Source organism: Podarcis cretensis (genome assembly GCF_951804945.1).
Source record: "Podarcis cretensis genome assembly, chromosome: 6".
In the NCBI taxonomy this organism is placed as follows: Eukaryota; Metazoa; Chordata; class Lepidosauria; order Squamata; family Lacertidae; genus Podarcis; species Podarcis cretensis.
Genome location: NC_137175.1, coordinates 55228534 through 55254105, shown reverse-complemented (window position 1 = coordinate 55254105; position 25572 = coordinate 55228534). Strand labels below are relative to the sequence as shown.

The window sequence follows — 25572 nt, the reverse complement described above, 5'->3', positions numbered from 1 at the left end:
TAATGACCCCCGGAGTCACTTCCATTTTCCATCCTTTTATTTCAAGGCAGCAGGGACGGGAATGCTATATCTGCATCGATCCCGAAGGGAGGTAATTACTCCGCAGTAGTTAACCAGGAGTACACTTAAAGGCTTCCCACCGATTTGAGATAAATGCACCGACACAAAAGGGCTTCCATGTATTCCAGATTAACTGTAGCTGTTTTTCGCCTAGTTCGATGCAAATGAGAACGCGCCTTGCACACCTACGACTCTATTGAAAGGAGAGGAAATTTGGTTTGGAAATGTGACATTTACTGCTCATCGATGCTCTGTTAAAATGAATGGGACGCACATCCTGCTAATACGTGCTTAGGATCCGAGAGGATAGACGGGAATAAAAAGGCTCTATTTGTTTTTCTTCCATCCATCAGCGCCTCTGAACTTTATGGCTCTTAGCTCCGCCAACTCAATTCTGCATCTAACTCCAGTGATCGTTCTGAGTCCCTTCCCCAACCCAGCGCCTTAATGCCCACCCCCCTCCGGAATATTAGCCCATCTCCTTCCCATGAAAAGGTTACATATTTGACGGGTTATTAAAAAATAACCATAACTGCGCACTTCAATGAGCTTTTATTCCTAAATAGCACCCCTGCCTCTGATTTCCTTAATTGCCCCCACTTCCCTCCGTCGAATATCAAATTAAACCAGCAAATATCGCTAGTTTATGCCCACACATTTTATTTATTTCTTTATTTATTGGCTAGGGAAGGATTTTTTATATCCCTTCCCTTTGTTTACCCAGTTGTACCAGACATGCTGCTCCCCTCAGCCATTTAGTTACACGCCCGCACACTTCTCCCCCTTTTCAATATCTCGATCCATTTTATTTTGGCTCATTAAATTAAATTAAGAGCCGAGTAGGTGTTCCATATTTAATGCCGCGTGTGCGGTGGAGGCGGGCGGGCGGGTGAGGGGGGGCCACGCAGAGGAAGCCCGTGGGGGAGAATCGTAACCACCAAGAAAGCTGAAAGAAAAGATCGTTATTCAAATATGGGCAGTCCTGGCGAATATTTTATTCCTCCTCTTTCCTCCCACGTTTTTCCCCCCTGTCTCTTTTTAAAGAGCATCTGAACGCGCGCCCCTGCGCGCGCGCGCACACACACCCGTCTAAAAAAGCAATCCGGCATGCATTCCAAAGTCCCTCTCTCTGCATATCCCTGCAATAATTTTCCGCTTTCCTTCGATAAAATTGCCAAATAATAATGAATCATTTCATAAATAATGGGTTTAGGGGCTTATCAGGGCAGGCGGGCCACTGCGAGCGCCTTATCTCTCTTGGCCACATTGCTCCGGTGTTCCGCTCCCCATACTAAATAGGAAACTGGACGTGATGTGGGAATGAGATCCCGGCGCTGCGAAGCCACCCAACACTCTCTTTCTCTTTTCTCCTTTTTTTTTTTTTTTTGGCTTTATCTTTTTTCTTTTTCTTTTTCTTTTTTTTACGGTAGAGGGAGGCGGGGAGAAAGGAAAAGGGGGAGAGGGGGAAAAATTGCATCCATCCGCCATGAATAGGCCACAAAATGGCTCCAGTCATTTTCACCAATGAAAAGCAAATGGTGAGTAAAAGAGAGAGACGATCGAGACGCGCTCGATATTGTTTTCTCGCGGGTTATTTTGTGCGTGCGTGTGTGTTTTTTGGGTATCTTCGATCCGCAGCCGGCCTGCCAGTGGGCCTGGATTAGGAAGCCTTGCCTCAAACAGAGAAGAGGGATGGGAGGCGGCCAGAGAAGTAATAGAAATACATACATATATATATAAATCCCCGCTCCATTCCCAGACTCTGAGGTCGCTCTCGTGCGCACGTGTGCATATACATATATATGCACATGCACACACGCCCATATACACACTGAGGAAGGGAGGAAAGCAGGATGAAAGAAATATCAAATTATATGGATGTGTGTTTTCACTTTATTTCTTTGCCCGTTCGCTGCCTCGCCTTTCCACTGCAACCCCCCTGGATTTTCTCAGGTTAGCTAACGAAACGAGGCAGCTATCCGTCAGGACATTTGCTCTTCGGCTGCTTTTGCTATCTGGGAGTTGCTGTTGTTATTTTAAAAAATCTCTATTTTTCTTTGTGCTGGAGCCCGTTCCCACCCAGCAAACGGCCTGCTGTGAGTCCAGAAGCAAATGCGGCATAAAGTAAAAGCGGGAGGCGGGCTGGCTCCGTGCGAATCCGGTCCCGCATTCTCTGCACGTCTGCTCCCCGGCACGCGTGTACAGAAGACTGCAGCTGGACTTTATCCCTGTTACTGTAGATAGCCAGCACTAAGAAGCTCAGGCTTGGCCCGGTATTTTAAGGCGGGGAAAATGTCTACGGTGGTGGCTGAGGATCGGTAAAACAAAAGAAGCCAAGCCAGTCCGCAGGCGGCAAACCGAGTTAGCCGGCGGATTCAGGCGCTCAGATCCCAGGATCCAGACTCGTTTCCCGCTTCTCGTCGCCTCTCTTTTCCCCTGAGATACTTGGATTTGCAGGGATGGAAATGAAATGCGTTTTTTGCGCGGAGAGGTGCGAGGTATTAATAGGAGAGGGATGGGAAGCGTCCAGGAAAGACGGCCTGTCTGAGAAGGCGCAGAATCTCTCTTAAGCGGATACCGAAGTGCGTGGCAGCCTAACAGGCCGCGAAGAGAAGGCTTGGGCGGCCCTCTCTGTGTTGTCGTCCCATGTTTTTCGCGAGAAAGCTAAAGATTTGGGAACAGACAAGGTGGATTCTTTAAGAAAGCTCATTTGGAACAGTGCAATTATTATTATTTTATGATTATTATTTATTAACTTAAAACAGAACCTATTTGCAGATGGCCAATATTTCAGAGGGTGGGAATTTGGTTTCTCCCAATTCAGATGCTGTCAAGATCTACCGTGTTACAGTATTCAACTAATGCACGCGTGCATAAAAACAGCGGAAGGCTGAAAATGCAATACATTTCGAACTGGAATTTGTCGCACCCTGCTCCCTTCTTCGTCTTTTAGGAATTCCGATTCTGAACATTTCCTGTAAAACGGGTTCCTTAAAATAAAATTTAAAACCCCCCCCTCCCCCATACGAATGTTCACTTAAAACGGTATTTCTGAATAATATAGCCCCAAAAGCCAAGGCGAGGCGCTAGCCCGCTCAAATGTTTCCTTTCTTTTCCTTTTTTCGTTCGGTTTCCTGCAGCCAGCATGCTGGTGCATACAGTCCTCTAATTCCTCGTGGTACAAAGAATAAATAAAATAGACTATCATCTGCCTACTAATACAGGGAGCGTTGTGTGTCATACAGTAGGTCAGAAAAGTAATATATTTGCATCAAAATATGTACACCACAATTATGGCATCTGCGCGCTTAGGAACTGAAAGCAAAAGAATACATTGCATTTAGATGATAGATAGATAGATAGATAGATAGATAGATAGATAGATAGATAGATAGACGTTTGTGTGGGAATGTAGAAAGGTCGCCTAGGTCCAATTCGGGGGGCGGGGCCTTACCAAGCAGCTCCTCCTCTTTCCCTCTGCGTGTATTGGCTTACACGCAAAAAAAAAAAATCCAGATCGTGTAGAAGCCTGTACTGAAGCTTCCTCCCTGTAGACGTTTCCACTCGCGCTTCCACCCTTGATTTATTGACAGATAGATCAGGTAAACACACAAGCAGGCTGCGCGTTGTCCTGATGGTGAAACCCACATCTCGCTTGAAATGCGTGATAACTTTGTAGGAGAGGACGTCCACGGCCCCTCAAGGCTGCTAAGCTATGCTTCAGAACAGAATGACCTTTACAAGCCCATCGGCTCAGCAGCCTCTCTGCAACTGTGGCCAGACAGATGCCGCAGAATATCTCAGAAGTATGCGTATTTAGGCTAGATTACTGCAATGCATTATACTTTAGGCTGCCTTGAAGACAGTTCAGAAACCACACCGGTACAAAATTCCGCGGCCGCATTGCTGACGGGCGAAGATGATCTGAGCGTATAAAGCTAATTCTAACACGACTGCGCTGGCTGACAAATAGTTTCCGAGCTCAATTCAAAGTGCTGGTTTCGACCTGTAACGCTTTGTGCTACTCCGGACCCCAGTACCTCAGAGACCGCCTCTCCCCAGGTGAACCAACCCCAGCCCTGTGATCATCACGGGAGCTCTTTCTCCATGTGCCCCCTCTGAATTAGGTCTGCAGGGTGACAACACAAGAAGGGACTTTTCAGTGGTGGCTCCCAGTTTATAGAAAGCTCTCTCCAGGGAATTGCGCCTGATGCGATCACTGGCTGCTTTTAGGAGCCAATCACGAACGTGTTCCCGCCCCCTGACCTTTAGCCTGGAGACTTTTTAGCTATTGCGGCCCTTTTTAGTAGGTCAGCTGTGTTAGAATGCTTTTAATGTATATCGGTGTTGTTGTTGTTTTGAATCTTTATATTGGTTTTAGTTTTGCGATTACATTGTAAGTTGTTTTGAGTTTACAGTCTGTAAAAAAGACTAATAAGTCCAATAATAAATAAATAGTTAATGCAGCTGGATGATACTCTAGTTTACAACTCTCGTTTAATTCAGTTTAAGCTTTAAATGGTGTCCTCTGCCATCCTTATTATGTCTTAATCATCTTTTTGTAACCCTTTTATTTCGTCTTTTAAAAGCAGCCCCTGCATGTAAATTTTAAATAATTAAATTTGGCACTGGTAACTTATTGTTAGAATAAAAGGCAAGAGGAGAGTACGCCTCTCTTGCCTTTTGTTCTGGCATCCGGTTACCAGGGGTAGACTGCCTCCGTAATGGAAGCTCCGCAGATAACCTTTAACAGACGTCATCTTCCTCCACAAACTTGCGCCTCCTGGCCATCTCTCGATTTTGTAGCAGTGCATATGCTGACGGTGAATTCAGTATGGTGTGTGCGTGTAATCCACTTCTCTCGAATGCTTCTCTCCCTATCCCCCAAACACACACATTTTCGCGTTTCATACATTTCTTTCTGGATACAGCGTGCGTACAACAAAACCCCAAACGCAGCTCACTCCTCCAGACCCTGCTAAGACGTGCGCCGGACTTTTCCGCCACTTATCTGCAGTTTGCTGGACGCTCGCTTCTCCCGCAGTTCCGTTGTTGGACAGACTCAAGGCTACTGGAGATCCAGGGCTTGTGTCAGGAGCAGAGCGAACAACTACCGCAGGGATCGCGGCTTCCTTCTAAGTAAGAGGAAGAGCCCCACACCTCCCCCCCACAACAATACAATGGGAAGGAAGCGTCGAAGGAAAGAAAACGATCGTTTCCTTTGCGCCCAAGAGCCAATACAAAAGGCAGGGTACAAAAACAAGCTTCTGAGTCGCACAGGAATCTTCACCAGGCCCGAAGCTGCAAATAATAATAATAAGAAAATTGTGGCTAGGGGTTTCTTTGCCTGCAAAAGCATACTCAATTAGAAGGAGGAAGTGGTAAGAGATAGAAGACTATCCCATTCCTTCAGACTTTTCACATCCCAAAATGTGGTTGGGCAAATATTTAGGGGTTCATAAAGCGAAATTAAATTGTCATAGAATCATAGAATTGTAGAGTTGGAAGGGACACTGAAGGTCAACTAGTCCAGCCTCCTTAAATCCAGGAATCTCAACTAGATCATACATGACAGATAGCCATCCAGTCTCTGCTTAAAAACCTCCGAGGAGGGAGAGTCCACCCCCTCTCGTAGGAGTCTGTTCCACTGTCGAACAGCTCTTACTGTCAGAAAGTTATTTCTGATGTTTAGTCGGAATCTTGTAGCTAGAAGCCATTGGTTCGGGCCCTAGCCTTCGGAGCAGGAGAAAACAACTTTTTCCATCCTCAGTGTGACAGCCCTTTAGATATTTGAAGATGGCTATCATATCTCCTCTCAGTCTCCGTTACCAGGCCAAACATACCAGTGGTAGATGACTTCTCTCTCATTGGTGAGATTGACTTCTTTGAGACAAGATTGTGAGTGGCGTGGGGAATGGAGTGATGGGAGTGAAGCTTCCTCCCCCCCCCTCCTGCTGGACTCCTGTGGTTACTGGTAGGAAAGGCACTTCTCACATACATATGATAATTGTATGAACCGGAAATCGAAACCAGGCTGCGAACCTTAACATTTCCTTCGAAACTAACCCCATCAAAATCAATTGTATGCGTTTGGGATGTGAGCATTGATGTGAAATATTACGTTATGGCCCATTTGCACAGACACTCATTTTCCTCTGGCTTTCTAGTTAAATACACCCCCTACCCTGTCCAGATCTAAATATCTCTCCTCGCACCCCACTTCCTCGGCCCCATATCCGGGACGGATCCCTCCTGATCCGAGATGCTTCTTCCTCTGCTTAAGCCGTGGCAGGAGGCAGCATCCTGGGCCAGCCCCTCCCCTCCCTAAACGAAAGCCCCCTCGAGGTAGGAGGAGGAGAGGCGGCCTTGACAATGAGAGGGGCTTTGTGGAGGCAAGAGGCGAGGGGCTGCCGCTGCTTAACATCTGACAGAGGCGAATTCTACCTCCTCGTACAGTATCAGAAAGTCCAATTAAAAGGAGGAAGGAGGCGGCCGGATTGGGTGGGTGCTGCTGCCGAGGCAGTTGAAAGCAGGGAAGGGGTCGTGACTGGTCAAAGATAGAGTCGTGCTATTTTGATGGCGTTTTCCTCTCCAAAGCTGCCATCCAAAGATCTCCCTCTTCCAACCCATCCCGGCAGAGGCCGAAGGAATGGAGAGGAAAGCCCCGGTCCCAAACGGAGATTTTGACAACAAGGAAATCCTGCTGGTTTCGAGGGCGTTTAGGACATTGTTGGTGGCGTGGTCCTTCACTGGTAGGGTTGGGCCGGGCTTGGGCAGGTCCGTCTGCCTACAAAGCCTTGAAATCGGCTTCAGATCCCTTGGTTTAAATGATGCTTTGCTGCCACAGCATACGAACTGATTAATTCCGAGCAGCAAAGCGGCAATCGCATATATAAGCCACTTGTCGTATTCGTTGCTGGGTCAGCTTCAGGGTCTTTGTATTTATTCCCAATTTCGGTCGGCCCAGAGGTATCAGGGATGGCCAGATCCATTATATCCCTGCTGGACTACTGAGGTCTTCAGGGAAGTCACTGTTGAGGGGGGGGGGGGCGTCCCCGGTGGCTGGGATGATGCTCAACTTGTAACCACAAAGAGTCCTCCTGCCTTCAACGTTGCGGGGCCTAATTTTGTGCAGCTCCCTCCCAGTTGAGGCCAGACAAGTCCTTCCACCCCTGAACTTACTGAAGATTGTCGTCGATTTTCCTGCATGCTTTCTAACTGAATTATGATTTTATAGTTTTAATTCGCTTTCGTCTTTTTATGATAGGTTAGGTTTCCTGCACACAGAGACAACCGCAGTCAAGCGCCATACCAATCGTTGAGATAAATGATAAAATACTATCGAGTTCATGGGTCTTATGGGCTGCAGCGTAAGTCTGGGGACAGTCGGGCAGGTCTGAATGCTAGATATTCTACACGTTCTCCATGCTATCCTGGGCGGGGTATAAATAATAAAAATATTATTATTATTATTATTATTATTATTATTATTAATTAAGACCCTGTGCACTAGTAGCTAAGGCGTTGGGAATCCTTCTTTATGTACTCGAGAAACTCAGTGTGGTGTTTTGACCTTCGAGGTCCAACAAGCGTCGGAGTTGGGTTAGGCCACCCGGGGCCCTTAATGGTCTTGGGCTCCCCGCGTTCCGCTCCCCGCGGCAGCCGCTGGCCTTGCTTGCCTTCCGACGCGCCAGTGTTCGGAGGAGAGCCCCGCTGGGCGGGCAGAGACAACTCCTCGGCCGATCCCCGGGGGCTGTTGTGGTTTCAGTTCGCCAGCAACCAATTTAAGCCTCGGTTTTTCTATGCAGCCGAGCGAGGCGCTGACCGGATTTATGCTCGAGGCGTGAAATTAACAGCCCGCAGCTCAGCGGAGAAAGCCGGACGGGAATAATTCCGCTGCATTTAAGCGATTTAAACGAAACACCATAAAATATGGATTTCTCTAGGCCCCCTTCGCCAATCAGCCGCAATATAAATTGCGTTTCAAACGCCTCTATTTCTTCGTGCTTTGTTTTGTTCTTGCTTTAAACGGGAGCCCTGATCTACTGCTTGCTTAAACGAAACCAACCCATTCACTAACTAACCAGGACCGCCGGTCTGAGGATGAAATCCTGAATATATTTCACTCGGTCCTCAGGAACCAATCTCCTTGGACTCAGAGGGACTCCGGGAAAATCACCCCTGCGATGTGTTGTGTGTGTGTGTGTGTGTGTGTGTGTGTGTGTGTGTGTGTGTGTGTGTATGTAGGGGGGTGGACGAAGGTTCTAGGGATGTATATTCGGAAGATAGCACCCCTCATTCTCGTGGGACTTGCTTCCAATTAAGTGCATATCGGATTGCCATCTGAAAGGGCTACCTGGTCTTAAAAAACAACCCCCCCCCCAAAAAAAACCCCAAGTATTTAAGATGAAGCTTATGCCGTAATAAATTTTAGTCTTTGAGGTGCAACAGTACTCCTTTTGGGGGGCGGTGAGAGGTGTCAAGATATCAGCACGGCTACTCCCTCTGCAAGTATTATGGAGATAGCTGGAAAAACCGACTTTGGGCTCACAGACAGCTTCCTGTTGTTTGGCGTTTCTGGATCAAACCGGAAGCCATTCCCCAACCCCGCAGCAGTCTGTGCCACCAAATAGCCTTAGAGTTCATCGCGATCCCCAGAAATCTGATGGCTGCAAAGCGATCGAGGGGGAGGGTCTCCGTTCGTTATAATAAAACTGTTGGCGGCGGCCAGAAGAGTTGGAACTGAGACACGTTTGGTTCCGTTGATCACAATACTATCGCCGATAGGAACATTTACTTGGAGAAAGGCCTATTGACGTAATCGGGAGAATTCGAGTTAAAATGTGTTGTGAAGCCCAAATATTCGAATTTAACTGGCTGTGTATGTGCGCGCGCGCGCGCCCCGGTTCGGAATAATTCATCTATTTCGTGGAGCGCTTGGAGGTTAACAAATCTGGCTCTGTTCTCAGAGCCTGGGCGCAGCCGACTTTTGGAAAGTGCCTTTATTTCGCGCTTTGTTGCAGCGAGGAAGGCAAGGCAAGTGTTGGCTAGACGGAACACTCAGGACGAGAGTCCTATTAGCCCCCCAAAGTATTATTAGTTGAAGGCATCGATATGGCTATGCAAAGTTAATTTAAAAGCTGATATCAACCCCGGAGTCGTTCGCGACTGGACTTAACTGTCAGGGGTCCTTTACTTTTTTATCCGCAAATACACCATAACAGAATACATCAGCACTGCGATTCATTCAAGAAACACCCGAGTTTTCATTTCATTTTAATTTTGGATCGGTAGAATCCAGTTACAGCGCTGTTTTTTTAGAGGTTATTACAGACAGGTGAATTCCTTCCTTCCTTCCTTCCTTCCTTCCTTCCTTCCTTCCTTCCTTCCTTCCTTTTCACTCTTCCATTGTGATATGATTTCTTATTACACCCCCCCCCCCTTATCCCTGGCATTAATGTGAAATGAAAAAGTTTCTCTTCCGCGCAGGCTGCTTCAGCGAATGGTGGCGATTTTCTTTTTATTTCAGCAACAAAGATGCTTTGCTGGCTTCCCTTCTCCTTCTCCCCACTGCACAACTCCTCCTCTTTTGGTTGACACTGTCACTCTGCCACCGTCCTCCGCTTCCACCAAATGGTAGATATCTGATCCTCCGGCCGCTCTCCCCACCCACCTCATATCTGTTAGAATGACTTCCCCGAGGCCACCCTCACTCTCTTAGGAAACGCACCCGCGCAAGACCTTTGCGCGGTATGCGCGCCGGATTGCCACGAAGTCCGAAGGGTGCGTGTGTGGAATTAAAAAGCAAAAACGAGATACGGGCAGGGCAGGCAAAGCGTTTTCCGCAAGAGGATGGAGGGCAGGTTGAAGAGAAAATCCTTTCGCTTTTCTGGGGTGCAGGGAAGTCTCAGAGCCGGAGGTTGGGGAAGGGACCCCCTTTGCTCTGCCCTCTTCTCCCGTCTTAGATTCGCGTGGGTGTCCCCGCCCGAGCTTGCCCGGCCACCGGGCCATACAAGGGCCGCGCGCTCTACGCGGCGCGCCATGCTAGCCGCGCAACTGTCCTCCGCGGCTGCTGAGCGGCCCTGCGCCGGTGCCCAACCCCTCTGGGCGCCCGCTGCGCTGCCAATGACAAGCGGGCGACGTCGCGGGCGGGGAAGGCGTCGCTTTCTTTCCCGATCCTTCCTCCTCCCAGTCTTCCAGCCCTTTTTGGGGGGTTGGAAGCTCGTCTCGTTCGCCCTTCTCCTTTCTTCACCCTGCGCGCAATTTTCCTCCTTCGTCTCCCTCCCCCTTCCTTCCTTCCTTCCTTCCTTCCTTCCTTCCTTCCTTCCTCTTCCTCCACTTTCCCTTTCTCCTCCTTTCCCTCCCCTCCCCCCTCCCCGGCCCCCTCCCCGCGCGCCCCTCCCTCCCTCCCTCCCTCACGGCTCTCCTCTCCCTCTTTCTCCCCAGGATGCTGATGGAGAGGCCCCCCAGTGACCCGCCGCGGGATGCCGCGCACGGAGCCGGAGCCGCAGCGGAGGGCGTCGGCGAGCCGGACTTGGGCTTGGGCTCCGGCAGCCACAGCGTCGGCGGTGTTGGCGATCGGCGGCGCGGGGGGATGGCCCTCCCGGGGGAGCCGGCGCTGCTCAATGGGGTTGCCAAGGAGACAGGCCGGCCGCCCCCCTCCCCCGGCCCGGCGCCCCCCGCCGCGCCGGTGCCCGTGATCGAACTGGTGCGCGCCGGGCGCCCTATAAAAGCCGCGGACGCGCCGAGCGGCGCCAGGCAGAGCCAGCGCGAGCGAGACGGAGGCAGCAGCGCCAACAGCAGCAGCACCAACAGCCGAGCGCAGCGCGCCGAGCCGGCCAGCGCCCTCGCCCTCGCCCTCGCCACCGCCGCGGGCACAGGCACGGGCACGCCCCCCGCCGGCGCCAGCCTCAGCAGCAGCAGCAGCAGCAGCAACGCCAGCAGCGACGCCCGCATGGTGCAGCTCAGCCCCACGGCAGCCCCTGCGCTCCCGCTCCAGCCACCTGCGCGAGCCATGCTCTACGGCCTCGGCCCCCCGCTCAGCACCGCCAGCAGGTCCGCCAGCAGCGTCGGGGGAGGGAGGGGGGGGGAGGAAGGGACTTTTCTGCCTGGGCCATCCGTTCTCGGCTTGGTTTGCTTAGGGTCGCCTTTGTCATGCCACCATTGTCGAGGATGTCCTCCGGTTTCACAGAATCACAGAATTGTGGAATTGGAAGGGAGCACGAGGGCCCTGCAGTGGAGGAATATTTTGTCCAGCGTAGGCTTCGAACCCACGACCTTGAGTTTAAGAGTCTCATGCTCTGGTTTGGGGGCTTTGCCATGCCCCCACGCTTCCTCTCTCTCCTTCATTTTTCTTTTACAAACCAACATCTGTTTCTTTCCCCGCTCTTTTTTTTTGTCCTCTCGCCTTCTTATGCCCTCTGAGTGCCAAACCTGAGCTGTGTCTGCCTTTCCCTTTTGTCCGCTTGCCATAGAGAGAATTGATTTTTTGCCTTACTTGCTACGAAATTAATAGCCGCCACCTTCGTCTATAGGAGCCAGAAGGAAACAGATTCTCTCTGGTGGATCGCCTGTTCTCTATTGACAATCAAATTCAGTGGCCCCTCTGTATACGTCATTTTCTAAACCACAATTATGCATCATTTTTAAAACAATAATGATGAAGGAACCCGTTGACTGCCAGGTCTTTTTTTTTTTTAATGCCATTTGTTAAGTGTACGGGCTAGAACTGTAAAAAAGGCTGTGCCGTGAAATGCCATTGAACTAACTAGCATTACTAACCAGCAGGCGTTGATAGCCTTCAAGTAACGAAGGTAATACTAGCGCTCTGGATCCCTCTCCCACCCTCCCTCGCCGAGAAATTGTCTATAGTGGAATAGATCAAAAACAGAGAGAAAACATTTCCTCCCAGGGATTATTCTGAGTGTTTAATCAATGTGTTGCCTCCATTAGTTAGGAAATTGTTGAGGTTCCTTTTCACTGCCTGCAGAAATGCAATGCAGTTTAATCGCAATTCATATGTATATTAAAAAGCTCTGTCATGCCAGGGCCAAGCCTTCTTTGAGGTTAGTAGATGCTTCCACAATGATTTCCCCCCCTTGTTACACAAATCCTTTAACCCTGGTAAGCATCCCTTGGGCTTAAAAAAAAGGTGCTGCAAAGTATACCTTAATTCTTCCATTAGAAGCACTCTGAAAGTGCTTCAGGCCCGTGTGTAATACATCTGAATCCTAAGAGCATCTTATTTAGAAGGTGAATGGGTTTCAGGGGAACTTACATCCAAATAAATGTGCTTAGAATTGCAGCTCAAGGTTTCTCGGTGTGTGTGATGAGCATCTGTAATATGTGCATATATGTGCGATGTTAGGAATGCTCATCACACAATGCCCCCCTTCCCACACTCACACTCTCTCTGCATATGCTCAGCTGAATGGAAGTACATTCAAAGACTGCCCAGTCTCTTCAGCAGAGATCTGCCTTGCAGTCCTGTACTCTCTCTCCTCATTTTCTCCTGTGTTCTGCCTCTTGCTTTGCAGTGGTTTCTTTGGAGAGCCAGATAACTTCTCAATGTACAGCAACAACCGAGTGAAAAGAAGACCGTCCCCCTATGAAGTGGAGCTCTCTGATGGTGAGGAAGCTTTTTAAATTTGAGAGTCTCAAGAACTGTGATCTGCTAGTTAATTTCCTGTTATTTTTGTGCTGGCGGGGGGACGGGGGACGGACAGATTATGATCTACAGGTGGAACTTGCAACAAAACATTGTAGTAGCAGTCGTTCTGCTCAGCGTTCCAACCAGCCACACCTCCTGTCATGCTTCCTTTACTCCACAGCATTCCATAGCCATTCAGCATGCTGAGTTCTGCTTGGGCTGTTGTCCTGCTTTCAGGTTTCCCCCCCCCCCAAATGATTTTTGTACCTAGCAAACATTGAGGTTCCCCCAAGCCTGCTATCACTTCCCTCTTGTGTGTGGATGGTGTGTCATTTTGGCGACTTAAGGATCTGCATTTGGTGAATATATGATGCCTAAGTACATAAATCAGAGGTAATTAACATAGTTGTCGGACTCCAACTCCCATCAGTCCCAGCCAGCATGACTAATGGCCGGAGATGATGGGAGCTATAGTCCTACAGCACCTGGAAGGCACCGTGTTGGCTTCATAGTGGTGGTGATGATGATGGTGACAATAGCAATAATGGGAAAATGTTGGGATGAAACCAATTGGGTGGTATTCATTAAAGAGCAGAGCAGATCCATTGAAATGAATAGGCATGACTAAGTTAGGTCCATTAAGTTCTGTGGTTCTTCTACTCTGAGTAAAGCTTAGTTGATGACCACCCTAGGAGGGAGAAGACAATATTTGCCTACTATATTGCCCTGGCCCTGTAGTTATTCATGTATTTAGGCAATATGCACTAAGCAAAACCAGTTTTTGGAAATCAAAGGAGCGTAGCCATCAGTGTTGGATGGGGTTTGAGGGGGTGAGGCATTTGGACCTTCAGATGGGTCATGTGTTCAGATGTTCTGGAGCTTTCAGGGCTGGACTTGGGTGCAGAAGCCCAGGGCCTCAATCAGCAGAACAAGAAGGAGGGTCCTCTAAAGCAGCAGGACTGGCTGACCACATTTTGAAGCAATACACAATATTGTAGCTGTGAAAAATGCAAATTCCATGGGATTGAAAATAAAGCTGCCAATATCGTGATGCTGTTATAGGAACCTATTGTGTCCAGTTCTGGCCACCTTACCTCAAAATGGATATTATGCAGCTGGAAAAAGAATAACTAAAGGACAGCCAAAACGATCACAGGACAGGAGGAAAGGTTACAACACTTGAGCCTTTCTTTGTTTAAAAAAACAAAAAGAGATGAGTAAGACAGGTGGCAGGATAGAGGTGTGTAAGGTGTGGAGAAAGTGGAGAGAGAGAAGTCACGCTCCCTCTCTCTTCATCCCCTGAAACTGAATGTTGGAAGGTTCAGGGCAGACAAAACATTGTACTTGACAGAGCCTCATTGAACTATGGCATTTGCTTCCACAAGAGGCATCGATGGGCACCAACATGGATGGCTTCAAAACAGGATTAGACAAATTCATGGAGGAGAGGGCTTATCAGTGGCTACTACTGATGCCTATGCTCTACCTCCATTATCAGAGAAGGCATATGCCTCTGAGCACAAGTTGCTGGAAACTATGAATGTATATATACTGGTCTTGAAGTTCATGGAATAATTTAAAAGCTGCCTATGAGCAAAAGGTTGATTTTAGGCTTCTTTACACCTGAACCATGTGAAGCATCAGTGTATACTTGACTGGTGAGATGTTCCTTCTTGGCTTATATATACTGAGGACATGAACTTAAGCCCCAGAAGTACTACTAGCCTGTCTGGACTGTGTATAAACTGGGCATGTGTTCTTGTAACCACCAAGCTGAACACAGCCCAATCAGTCAGGTCCAGATTCTCGACAGCCCTTTTGTAGCCTTAGGTAGGCAGCAATATGACAAAGAGAGTTTGCCTTAGTGGGGCACAACTTGTGCAGGTCGAGAATCAAAGAAGCCAAAGTGAGGATGCAGAACAGGTTTTATTGATGTGGGATAATGACATGAAGTAGAAATTTTGTTAAAAAAACCCTGGAACTAATTCCATGAATGGGACACATGCTGTCACCCACACCTCATTTGCTCAAGAACTGCTATGGAGAAATTGGGTTATTGTGACCATGGCAGCCTGATAATCCCAGGGTAATTAACTGGCAAAATGCCATTTGGAGGTCAGAACTCCTTCCCAGTGAGAGGTCGCCACTTACAGAACATGGTGAGGATTTGTAATGTATTTCAAAGCAATAGAAATATCCAGTGGTCATGATCTTGCCGCTTTTTCAATCATTTATGTTTAAATTAGGGATCAAACAAAACAAAATCACCTGAAAAGCTTGAAATATATCTCCCACCCTTTTAATATTATATTTTAAATATCAGGTTTGACATTTCCTCCATCCATATTGGCCAGGTGGTTGGTTGGTTGCTAGCTATGCTGCTTTACATATGCTTAGTAATCCTCAATATTCACATTAACAGTCGTGCTGGCTCTATTAATGAGCCCATTTTTATATTTCATCAAACATTTGACTTTGTCTGTTGCTAACTCAGTTGTTCACCTATTGATATTTCCACAATTTATAAAAGGACTGGATATAATTTGGATGCCTCATTGAAAAGACACAGGGACAAGCTATTTGAAATGACTGTGCAGCTGGACTAATCTTAAATTGAGGATTTCCTCAATTTAAGATTAGTCTTGCATCACCATCTTCAGTAGCTTTGCGAGGATCCTCTGTCTTTTAAATGAGAGTTATCCTGTGGCAGTGAGGGACTTCGCTTTTGCCAGTGTGTTCATTTTAGACCAAACCAACAATTTACATGGAACTGCTGCCACACTGGTTCTAGAGCAGCCCTCATTGAGGCAAACATGTAAAGTGGGGACATGCAGAGGCATAGCCCATCTAACTTAGTATTGACAAGTACACAGATTGGCAGCATCTCTCCAGGGTTTCAGATAGGGGTCTCCTCCAGCTCTTCCTAGGGATTGAACCTGAGACCTTCTGCATGCAAAGCAGATGCTTTGCCACTAAGCCACAACCCTGGGTTGGGAGGCTGCTGGAAAAGCAGTACAATGAATCAACACGCCAGGGCTATTCAATTATTTTTACAGGCGTTTTCAAAAACTGGGATTAATTTTGTGATGGATTAACTCTGTGGGGTATTTCTGTGGTTCTGTCACCTGAACAAGCTAAGAAAAGAAAGCAGAAAATGATCAACCCCAATGAGCCCTAAGCCAACAATGATCCTAATATATTTGATTCAATCCATTCTAAATGCAGTTTTGCATTATGTCAAGGGTGGCCTGTGGGCTGCTTTGACCTCTGGGGACCTCTCCAAGGGCCTCGTGCCAGTGACCTAAAAAGTGTGTGGGGTGATCAAGAGGTTGCCCTACATTCACACCCACGGTCTCCAGGACACATACACACACACCGCTGAGGTTGGGTGGGATTTGAAACCATGACCCTAGATAGCAATCTCAGGACCATTTTCCATGACTGAACACAATTTTCCCTGTACCCTCCTTCTTTTCACCCCTCTACAGCAGAAACCTATGGCGGGTACTCCTCCATGCGACAGCAGAGTCCCAATGCTGGTGAGGACATCATCATTATTTTTTGTTCCATTGCTGCCGCCAAATTCTCAGGGGCCATAGGGAAGAACTTGGGGGAGGGGAGCTGGGCTTTTGGTGAACTACCCCTGCTTTTCATCCTCAAAGGGAAATATTTTTAGTCTAAAAGATGTGCACCAATCAACTGGCAAAACGCCAACTTGTTCAGGGAAACTAAGGTAGAACTTTGTGATCTCTGTGATGCGGTAGATTGGATGTGGTACACTGATGGGACCAGGACTAAAAAGTTGGATTTGTATCTGTGGGATGAGAGTTCATATTCCATCTTATTTATGAACTGAGATTACTTCAGATGTGCCTGCAACACATGACTTTCTCCAAGGCCAGGTAAGATGGTTGGGGTTCCTGGAGCAGTTCCCCAAACAGAGACCCTCCTTCATCCCAAAATAAATGCATGAAATCAAGTCCACAGGATAAGGTTTCTGGTATATTAAAGAAGGTGGGGAATCTTTTTGGCTCAGTGGGCCAGATCACTATCTATCTGCAACCCAATGGATCAACTTTGACAGTTGGGTGTGGCTTGTTGGGAATAGCTTTGCAGGCCAAACTGGGACCCTTGCTGGCCCTAGTTAAGTCTGTGGGCCAGAGATTCTCTACTGCTGCTGCAGTAGGTTGATCTGAAGTATAAGGTCTGGGGGATAGAGAGTTGTCTTCTCACAACTTTTTCACAGCTACCAAGTTTGTGATCCAATGAAAAAAGCTCAATGCCACCAATGCCCCCGTAACTTAAGAAAAATGTCTCCACAGTCAAAGAGTTTTTAGGGCTTAGTGCTTAGTTCAGCCATCAAAACTCAGGATATAAAATTTAGATTGGCAGATCAATTTGGATAATACTAGATTTTTATTTCTTTTTTTTTTTTAAAAAAAGAAGTTTTGCTCATGGGTTGTGAAAAATATCCTCTCAGTTTGAGCGCTTCAATGGAAGTAGATGTAATATTTGTTTTCTCAGTCATGACATGTTCTTAAGATAAGCCCTCAATATTTTTAAGCCATGCATAAATGGATCTGGAACAGGGCCAGTTTCCAGTTTTACTGCCACTCTTCTTGTCATGAAAACTGTTAGGCAGGTGAAGCTCCTTCTGTTGAACCTCCTGCAAGGAGGGATTTATAATCTGTATATGCACAAGGGCACAAGGATCTCAAATACAGGGTCGCCATATTCCCAAAAGTTAAAATCCGGAAAAGTTGTTGACCTTTAGGGAGCATCTTCCCAAAAAATAAGCGTTTTTTAAAGCATTTTTTTAAAAAAATATTGCTCTAGTTGCCATACATCTGGATTCCCCCCGACATTTGGCCGATTCTGTGAAAATCCACCCAGACGCCATTTTGGCAGTCCAATTCCTGGACATATGGCAGCCCTACTCAAATAGGCACCTCCTGGAATACCAGTCCTAAATAAATCCTGGCACATCTCTGCTTTTCTCAGCAATTGCCCATCTCTACTCTGAATAAAGAGACAAACTATGTAATTTTGTATGCAGAGATGGATGCACTGGGCTATTTCTTCCTTGCAACATATACATCAGGAAGCCAGTCCTTGCAGACTCACCCAGGCATATGTACAGGGTGGTGCTGCTGGGGGAGAAGACAGCCACTCCAGGTTTCAAAATAATTGTATATTAAGTGTGGATTGTCAGGAGGGAATTGGCTCTTGGTGTGACTAAAAGCAGAGTGTCTGTGAGCATGTGAAGAATTGTTTTTCTTAAGCATTAATTCATCTCAGTCCAGGCTTGGTGTCAGCACCAGGCCACTGCCGAGGCCCCAGTACTGAATCAGAGGTCACTGACAGTGACGTCTGCCCTGAATTTGGCATTTTAAAATTTCCCACAATGCTGCCAATATAGCCTGACAACCACCATTTTGTGATTCCTTTAGTGGCCCATGACAATGTTCTGTCAGGGGCACTGTGTGAAATTTAAAATGGAGCCTCCTAGCGGGATGTCATTGCCACCACGTAAGTCTGCAGTGCCCACGAATGTAGAAGACCCGCCAGAGGCAACTTGCTCCTTGAGTCCTAGAGTTGACCCTGTCTCTGTCAATTCCATTCACCTGGCTTCTGGATCAGAGGACAGGGGATCCATCAATACGTTTTTTTGCCTTAGTGCTTATCCCTTTGCAAACTGAGAACCAAAGCCAGCTTTGAGCAACAGCTTCCTCTGCTTAATACCTATCGATTCAGATTTCCCTGTTGCAACAGTTGACCTCATTACATCTCCAGCCTCCTGACTTGAAGAGACCCTTGGTACCTGACTGCCCACTCAGTCCAGTTACCCTTCACCACTGCCACCAGTGCTGCTGATTTAAAAAATGCCAAATTCATGCTGAAGTAAATAATAATAATAATAATAATAATAATAATAATAATAATAATAATTTATTATTTGTACCCCTCCCATCTGGCTGGGTTTCCCCAGCCACTGGGCGGCTTCCACAGAGACCAAAAATACACTAAAATGTCACACATTAAAAACTTCCCTGAACAGGGCTGCCTTAAGATGTCTTCTGAATGTCAGGTAGTTGTTTATCTCTTTGACATCTGAAGGGAGGGCGTTCCACAATGCCTAGTAAGTCAAGTATGTGCAATCTCCTTCATCTGCACAGTGCATAATTCATGCAGAATATAAGGGTAAACATTGCTTATGGAAAAGACAGGGGAATGACACTTGCTACTGCCTTCTGCTGTAACATGTGGTGATTCTTGCTCTTATGCACAGGGTTTTCCTGGTCACCTGGGTTGGCATCGGGAAGGAAATTCCCCCCGCGACACATTGGCAGACACCGGGGCTTTTTCGCCTTCCTCTGGAGCATTGAGCAGGATCATCTGTTAGGATCAGGTGGGCGTATCCCACACGATCAATTTCCTGCTTCGATTGTTGGGTGGACTAACTTGTGGGGAACTGCTGGGTCCTAGGCCCCTTTCCCTTGGGAGGTGACTGCCAACGGGCATTGAATTCTGCTAAAATTGAATATGTGCAAATTGCTGGAAATGGGTTGTGAATTACAGTTATTGGGCTGTATCCATGGCGGTTTTGCACTAGTGGAAATCATTTCTGTTTGACCAAGATGATTTTTACTGATCTCCAGGAGAAGCTAGTCTGTTTGGAGGAATGGAGCAATGCCCCATCAGCCCAAGTCGAAGTTCCCACCTGCCTGCTATCTTTTGTATAGTGAGTCCAGAGAGGGGCAGTGTTGGTTGTCAGCTTCCTCCTCATTACTCTCAGGTGGAATCTACACACACATATTTTTTTAAAAAAACATGCTGCGAAAATGCTTTAAAAAACGTTTTGAAAAATACATTGAATTTGGCATAGCTCACTTTAGCCCTCTAGTGTCACATTTGTATATTGCACTTCACAACACATTTAAAATGTTTTATTTGCATCTGTATCACTGAGTCCTCGGTGTCATCATTATGGAACTCAGTAATGAGGAGGATGGGGCAAAACTAGAATTAGTTGGCTCTGCCTAGGCATGGTTCCACCTACTGTGCGCCACTCTGACTTCTGCCATACCAGTCTCAATGGGCACCTCAAGTAATCTCTCCTACCCACTGCAACCCAGGTGTCCCCTGAAAAGTTGTTTCTGATGGAATATGAACCAGAGGGTTGCAGTAGATGGAGGTCTTTTGTGTACGTGTGACAAAAATTAGGGGCCCTGCCTTGCACAAGCAGAAGCCTTTTTTCACTGGAACAAAGCCAACTTGGGATGCATTCTGTACCAAGCAGTTGAAGTTCTCTCTCTTGGCCCCCTCCTCAACACTGGGCCTCAGTTATAAGAGTATTTGGTGGATCTTATGGACCCCAATACACATAGCATGTGTCATATCATGAACACCAGACTATCCAACTGGGTGTTATGAGTTTTTGTAAGATGAAACAATTCACAGTCTGCATAATATTTGTTTGTTTGTTTGTTTGATTTATATCCCATCTTTCCCTCAAGGAACTCAAGGTGGCATATATGCTTTCCCGCCTCCCCATCATATCCTCACAACAACCCTGTGGGGTAGCTTAGGCTAAGAGACAGTAACTGACCCAATATTGAAAAGTGTCAATTTAGCACCCACCACCACCAATATGCTATAGATGATAGATAGATAGATAGATAGATAGAGATAGATAGAGATAGTGTCTCCCTGAAGTGCTGGATGTATATTCCTTTCTGTTAAGGATTCTCTGATTAGTAGCTAGCCAAGTTGCATTGTGGGATGAGACCTCAGGTTATGTTGCTGCAGAAGAGATTGGGTTGAAATACGAACTGATTATAGTTTGTGTCACACCTTATGAGAAGAAAGAATTGGGCACCTGTCTAATTTCTGTCTCCCATTCCAGTGATGAAAAGTGTACCTGGCTGGCTCTGCTAAGATATCTACAGATTGTACTGTAGGAATGAAGGAGAAATCCAGTTTTTATGCAACCGTATCTAATTCACACTTCTGAAAAAATACACAAACTGAAACATGGCTGTCCTTCAAAATTTGCACACAGAGAAGTGTATTTTAGGGGAAATGTGCAGTAAAATGCTGAGTAATTTCTGTGAGATTTTTTAATTCAAAAAATTGCAAACTAATGCAGAAATATGGTGAACTGAATTTAAGATGGGAAAAATGAGAGATTCATCCATCCCTACTTGAAAGCCACACTTTAATAAGTTGTTTCGATGTGTTCATGTTACTGTTTCCCCATGAATTTTGTCACTGCTAAACTTGCATTTCTTTTTATTTTTAGGTCCTCACACAAAGGTGGTCCGTCGAATATTCACAAATAGCCGGGAGAGGTGGAGGCAGCAGAATGTCAATGGAGCTTTTGCTGAGCTCCGCAAGCTCATCCCAACTCACCCACCTGACAAAAAGCTGAGCAAGAACGAAATCTTACGCCTGGCTATGAAATACATCAATTTCTTGGCCAAGCTGCTCAATGACCAGGAAGAAGAAGGAAACCAAAGGGGTAAAGTGAGCAAAGAGAGTGGCCTCGTGCAAGAGGACCTTCTTCAGGACATGTTGTCTCCAAACTCAAGCTGTGGAAGCTCATTAGACGGAGCAGGAAGCCCAGACAGTTTCACAGAAGAACACGAACCATTAGACCCCAAGCAGCACACGAGAGCTCTCCACCATTCTATTCTTCCCATTGAAAACAGTGCGCAGCGATGATGAACCTGCAAAGAGGCACAGGCAGGCCCTTGAATACATGGTATCTGGAATTTATGCATGTCCTTCACCCCACCTCCTCTCGAAAAGAAAATGGGTACTTCCCAAGTTTTCCTGTTGGCTTGAACAAGAGAGCTGCATAACAAACACAGATGGATCAAGTGCATCTTCACTGACAGCGCATTGATGGCCTGGGAGGATTGTCTTGTTAACTCTGTGTTTTTGAAAGAGTTTAACACTCAATTGTGGAAATATGCAGCCATCTCATCTTGTATTCATAACAAGGTTTAAAAGGGATTGGCCTGACACTCTGTCCTTCTGCAGAGTTATCACTGCTTCAGTATTGTGTTGCCCCTCGTCCCCTGTCATCTGTTCCAAGCATCTTCCATAACATTGTGCGTCCGTGGGGCCATGAAAGCCCTTAAAAACCATCCCTGCAGTGTGGTTTTTCTCCAGCTCACTTTGAGAAAATGTATGCAACTTGTCTGCCTTCACTCAAGAGCTTTGCCTTTCTTATGAAAGAAAGGAAATAATCCTTTGCGAAGGAACAGCTGACTTTGTGTTGTGGGTTTCTCTGATTTTTTAAACAAATTAAATCTAGCTCAGTTTTGGGTTGTTTGAGGTCTTGTATTTATGATGGTGGAATTTTTTTTGTTTAATTCCAAGCTGCAGTATCTGTTGAACTAAAAAGGTACATCAGTGAGGGTTTGTTTCCTAACTTCTGACATTTCATCACAATGATGATTTCTTCTAACCTGGGTGAGCAGCAGCATTTCCTTGGAGTTCTTATCTTGGGGTTTCCTGGTTTTATTTTTCCTGAAACAAGCGTGATGAGAAATTGTGTGCGTATGTAAATATATATTTATATACAAAACTGATATAAACAATGTTTCAGTAATGCACTTTGACTTGTTTGGATTTACTTACGTAAAAGTCAGGGGTCACATGAGCCACTAGGAGCTTCTCCTGCACAAGATCTGTGTAAATGAATGAGAGTTGCACAAAAGCATATCCACAAACCATATTTGTGGTTGATGCTGTTGGTCATCAGAGTCAGGTTCTTGCTGGGAATGGCAAATGGCCAACTGTGCTGTGTGCCAGACATGCTAAGGGTGCCTCCAGATGGAGTATTCACCCTGACTTGCTTGTGGAGAGGCTAGACAGTGTATCAGTGCATTCCCCCTATCACAGGTGGGTAGCTGTGTTGGTCTGCCATAGTTGAAACAAAATAAAAAAATTCCTTCCAGTAGCACCTTAGAGACCAACTAAGTTTGTTATTGGTATGAGCTTTCACGTGCACGCACACTTTTTCAGATACCTATGCATGCACACGAAAGCTCATACCAATAACAAACTTAGTTGGTCTCTAAGGTGCTACTGGAAGGAATTTTTTTATTTTGTTCCCCCTCTCACTTATTGCAAAAAGTCCAATATTTGGGGGTTTGTTGCACAAGACCTCCCAAGCAACTATAGTTGTGCAGCCTGCATTTATAAGTATGTGATTGAATCAAACCCCAATCTGGAAGTGCCCTAGGAGACTTTGCAGTAGAAGCCCCAGGAGGACAATGCTCAGGGGGTACTATTCTCAGAAGTTGCAGGGAGCCAGAGCTGGTGTGCATTCTGTTGTGCAACATAACCCTGTGATGTTATGTTTCCGATAGCATGTGAGCTCTTTCCTGGGCATTTCCCCAATGCCAGTACTTTGTTCAAAACCTCTTCCAACTACCCCCCATCAGAATCCACCAAGCTCTCTGCAATCTCACCAAACCAACAATAAAGCCTATGACAGTGTTTGAGAAATACTTTGAGCTTTGAAGGTTACAGGCAATGATTCTGTGGCGATTGCAGATCCAGGAAGTTTTTACACTTCTCAGGGCCAATTCTTATACTGTACTGCATGTTCAAGATGAGCGTAGGAGATCTTCTAAGTGTGCGGATAAAAATGTAGCATGTGAATGTGCACAAAGCAACATGTTTGCAAGCACACCCACAATTCTAGGATGCATATTGGGAAGCTATAGTTGCTAAGACTGCTTCTGTTTTATGCACTCTCTGTAGCTATAGCAGTTTTATAGGTTCAAGGCACGATTCAGAAAACTCTGGGTGCTTCCATGACTGAAGGACAGAGCTTTGCAAACAAATGGAAGTCTACCCTTAATGGAGAAGGCCTTTTGGGTTTCAGTCTTAAGTCTTGTTTTATTTTTTAAATAAACATCTCATAGATATCCAAACAGCTTTACAGAAGGCTTTTGTTTTTAGTGCCAAAGGGTTTCTGATTTTGAGGGTTTGTGTTTTTTGGTGAAAGTTAAAGTATTTCTCTTTTGGACGATGTGCTTGCTTATGCATATGTGTGTGGACTTCATTTCCCCATTATCCCATTAACAGCCAAATGTATTTGTAGAGGTGGAATAAATAGCTTGCTAAACACTGCTTGTAAAAGTTTCTGTTTAAACAGTTGTTATGAACAGGAAGCATTGGCAGACATCCATAGATAGGAAATGGAATCTGAAAGTCAGATTAAATGAACTGCAAAGCACCAGATTCTGAGTTTTGGGATGTAATCCTACACACACATACTAGGGAGTAATCCTCACTGAACACCTGGGGTTTACTTCTGAGTTAATACATATAGGATTGAGCTCTTAGTGAGTTTCATTCATTCACTGGTCCTGCACAGCCACCGTAGGTCAAATTTTGGACATGTTCATCAGCCCCACATTTACTTTATCCTATTTCAGTCTTTACAGTCTCTTTTCTTAGGTTGATAGTTAACTAGGAAATGGGATACAGCCTTCTCTAGTCTTTTGACCAATGAAAACTGTGGCATAGAGCTGCCTGTTCCTAAATAAATATGACTGGATTTCATAGAACTGCTAAAAACAGGAGTGGCTCACCTGGTGAGTGGAGCTGCAGGAAGAGCCTCCTAGGACCAGTGTCACTGCTGCCACGTACTCGGTGGCATGAGGCCAGGGCTGTGTGGACACTCCAGTGGGAGCCTCTGCACAGTCCTGACCTTGCCACTGATTCATCTAGCCCACCCCAGTAATCATTAGTGAGGCCCCTGCCTCTGTCCCACCAGGCAAGCCCCTGAGATACCTCCTTCTGTTTTCTGAGGAAATGAACATGAACTATTGCTATGTTAAAATGTCTGTACGTATGTTTGTGTTGAGAGGTATATTATATGAAGAAGTATTTTCAAGTGAAAACGTTAAAAAAAAAATCCCAGTTTTTGGTATTATTGTTCTAGGGCCCAAAATGGTCTTGTTTGGTTTAGACTTGGCTTCACCCTTAGGCATGTCAGTTGGCTTTGGGCAATGTTAGCATAGATTTAATAAAGCTCCCCAGCCACTTCCACTTCAGAATTAACTTCTGCAACTGATATTCCACAGGGGACAAATTCCTCTGACTTCACAATATTGTAGGTAAATGTTTGTGTGAGTCTAAAGAACTGTGCTTGGGGAAGTTGTGTGAGGAGCTCTTTAACCTCATTCCACATCTTGCATTCTTTAGACCTCAACACCATTTCCTTGGAGCTCAATACCAGCCCTCACCATGGGTTAACATTCAACTGCTCCAAGTAAGTGATCCGTCCCCTTATGCTCTTGGTGGTACTGTCACTCTGCAAAAGTGTGGCGTGTCTCCCCTGAGCTGTTGAAGTAACCTATATTGTGTGAGCTTTCACACAGTCTTCTGCAAAGGAGGTATGCGGGCAGTGTTGCATTTCCTAATGATAAAAATCCAAATGTACATTGTTTGATTTCATGTACACATTGACTTTCACATTCTCCCATTGAGACATTATAGGCAATGGGGTGTGCATCTTGAAGAAATTCCTTGCTCCCATGCTGCTTCACAGCAGAGATGAGTGCAAACTGTTGTTTCATGTACTAAAATAGCAACTGAACTCATCTGATCAGTGAATGTCTGATCTTACCATCAATGTGAATCTATTTGGTACATTTCACTAGATTTGCAAAAAATTAATAATAACGATGGCAGCTCAAGTTTGTGAACCACTAAGCCTAATGCAGCTCACCAGGTAGATTTATTGAGACCCTGGTGAACTGTTATACATGTATGCCATCTCAATAAACTGATTTTTTTTTCTGCTTTCCTCACTGCTCATAAAAAAATAGCTGGTG

The 25572-nt window shown here is 46.1% G+C and overlaps 1 protein-coding gene across 3 annotated transcripts; it reads left to right on the top strand.

The window, feature by feature from the left end:
- Positions 1-1497: 1497 nt before the first annotated feature.
- Positions 1498-22332, top strand: TAL1 (TAL bHLH transcription factor 1, erythroid differentiation factor). Of its 3 annotated transcripts, none has more exons than XM_079980481.1 (5): positions 1498-1598; positions 10507-11115; positions 12597-12688; positions 16201-16248; positions 21012-22332. In XM_079980481.1, exons 1-5 carry the CDS (start codon positions 1585-1587, stop codon positions 21431-21433), a joined length of 1185 nt encoding a protein of 394 aa, XP_079836607.1. In that variant the 5' UTR covers positions 1498-1584; the 3' UTR covers positions 21434-22332. The 3 variants fall into 3 exon arrangements, with proteins under 3 accessions (XP_079836607.1, XP_079836606.1, XP_079836608.1); XM_079980480.1 differs by having other exon boundaries at positions 16198-16248; XM_079980482.1 differs by lacking the exon at positions 16201-16248.
- The last annotated feature ends 3240 nt before the right edge of the window (positions 22333-25572 follow it).

Coding starts and splice junctions, on each gene's coding strand:
- TAL1 (XM_079980480.1), top strand. Junction 11,116..12,596: donor CCGCTCAGCACCGCCAGCAG/GTCCGCCAGCAG, acceptor CTTGCTTTGCAG/TGGTTTCTTTGGAGAGCCAG. Junction 16,249..21,011: donor ACAGCAGAGTCCCAATGCTG/GTGAGGACATCA, acceptor TTTTATTTTTAG/GTCCTCACACAAAGGTGGTC.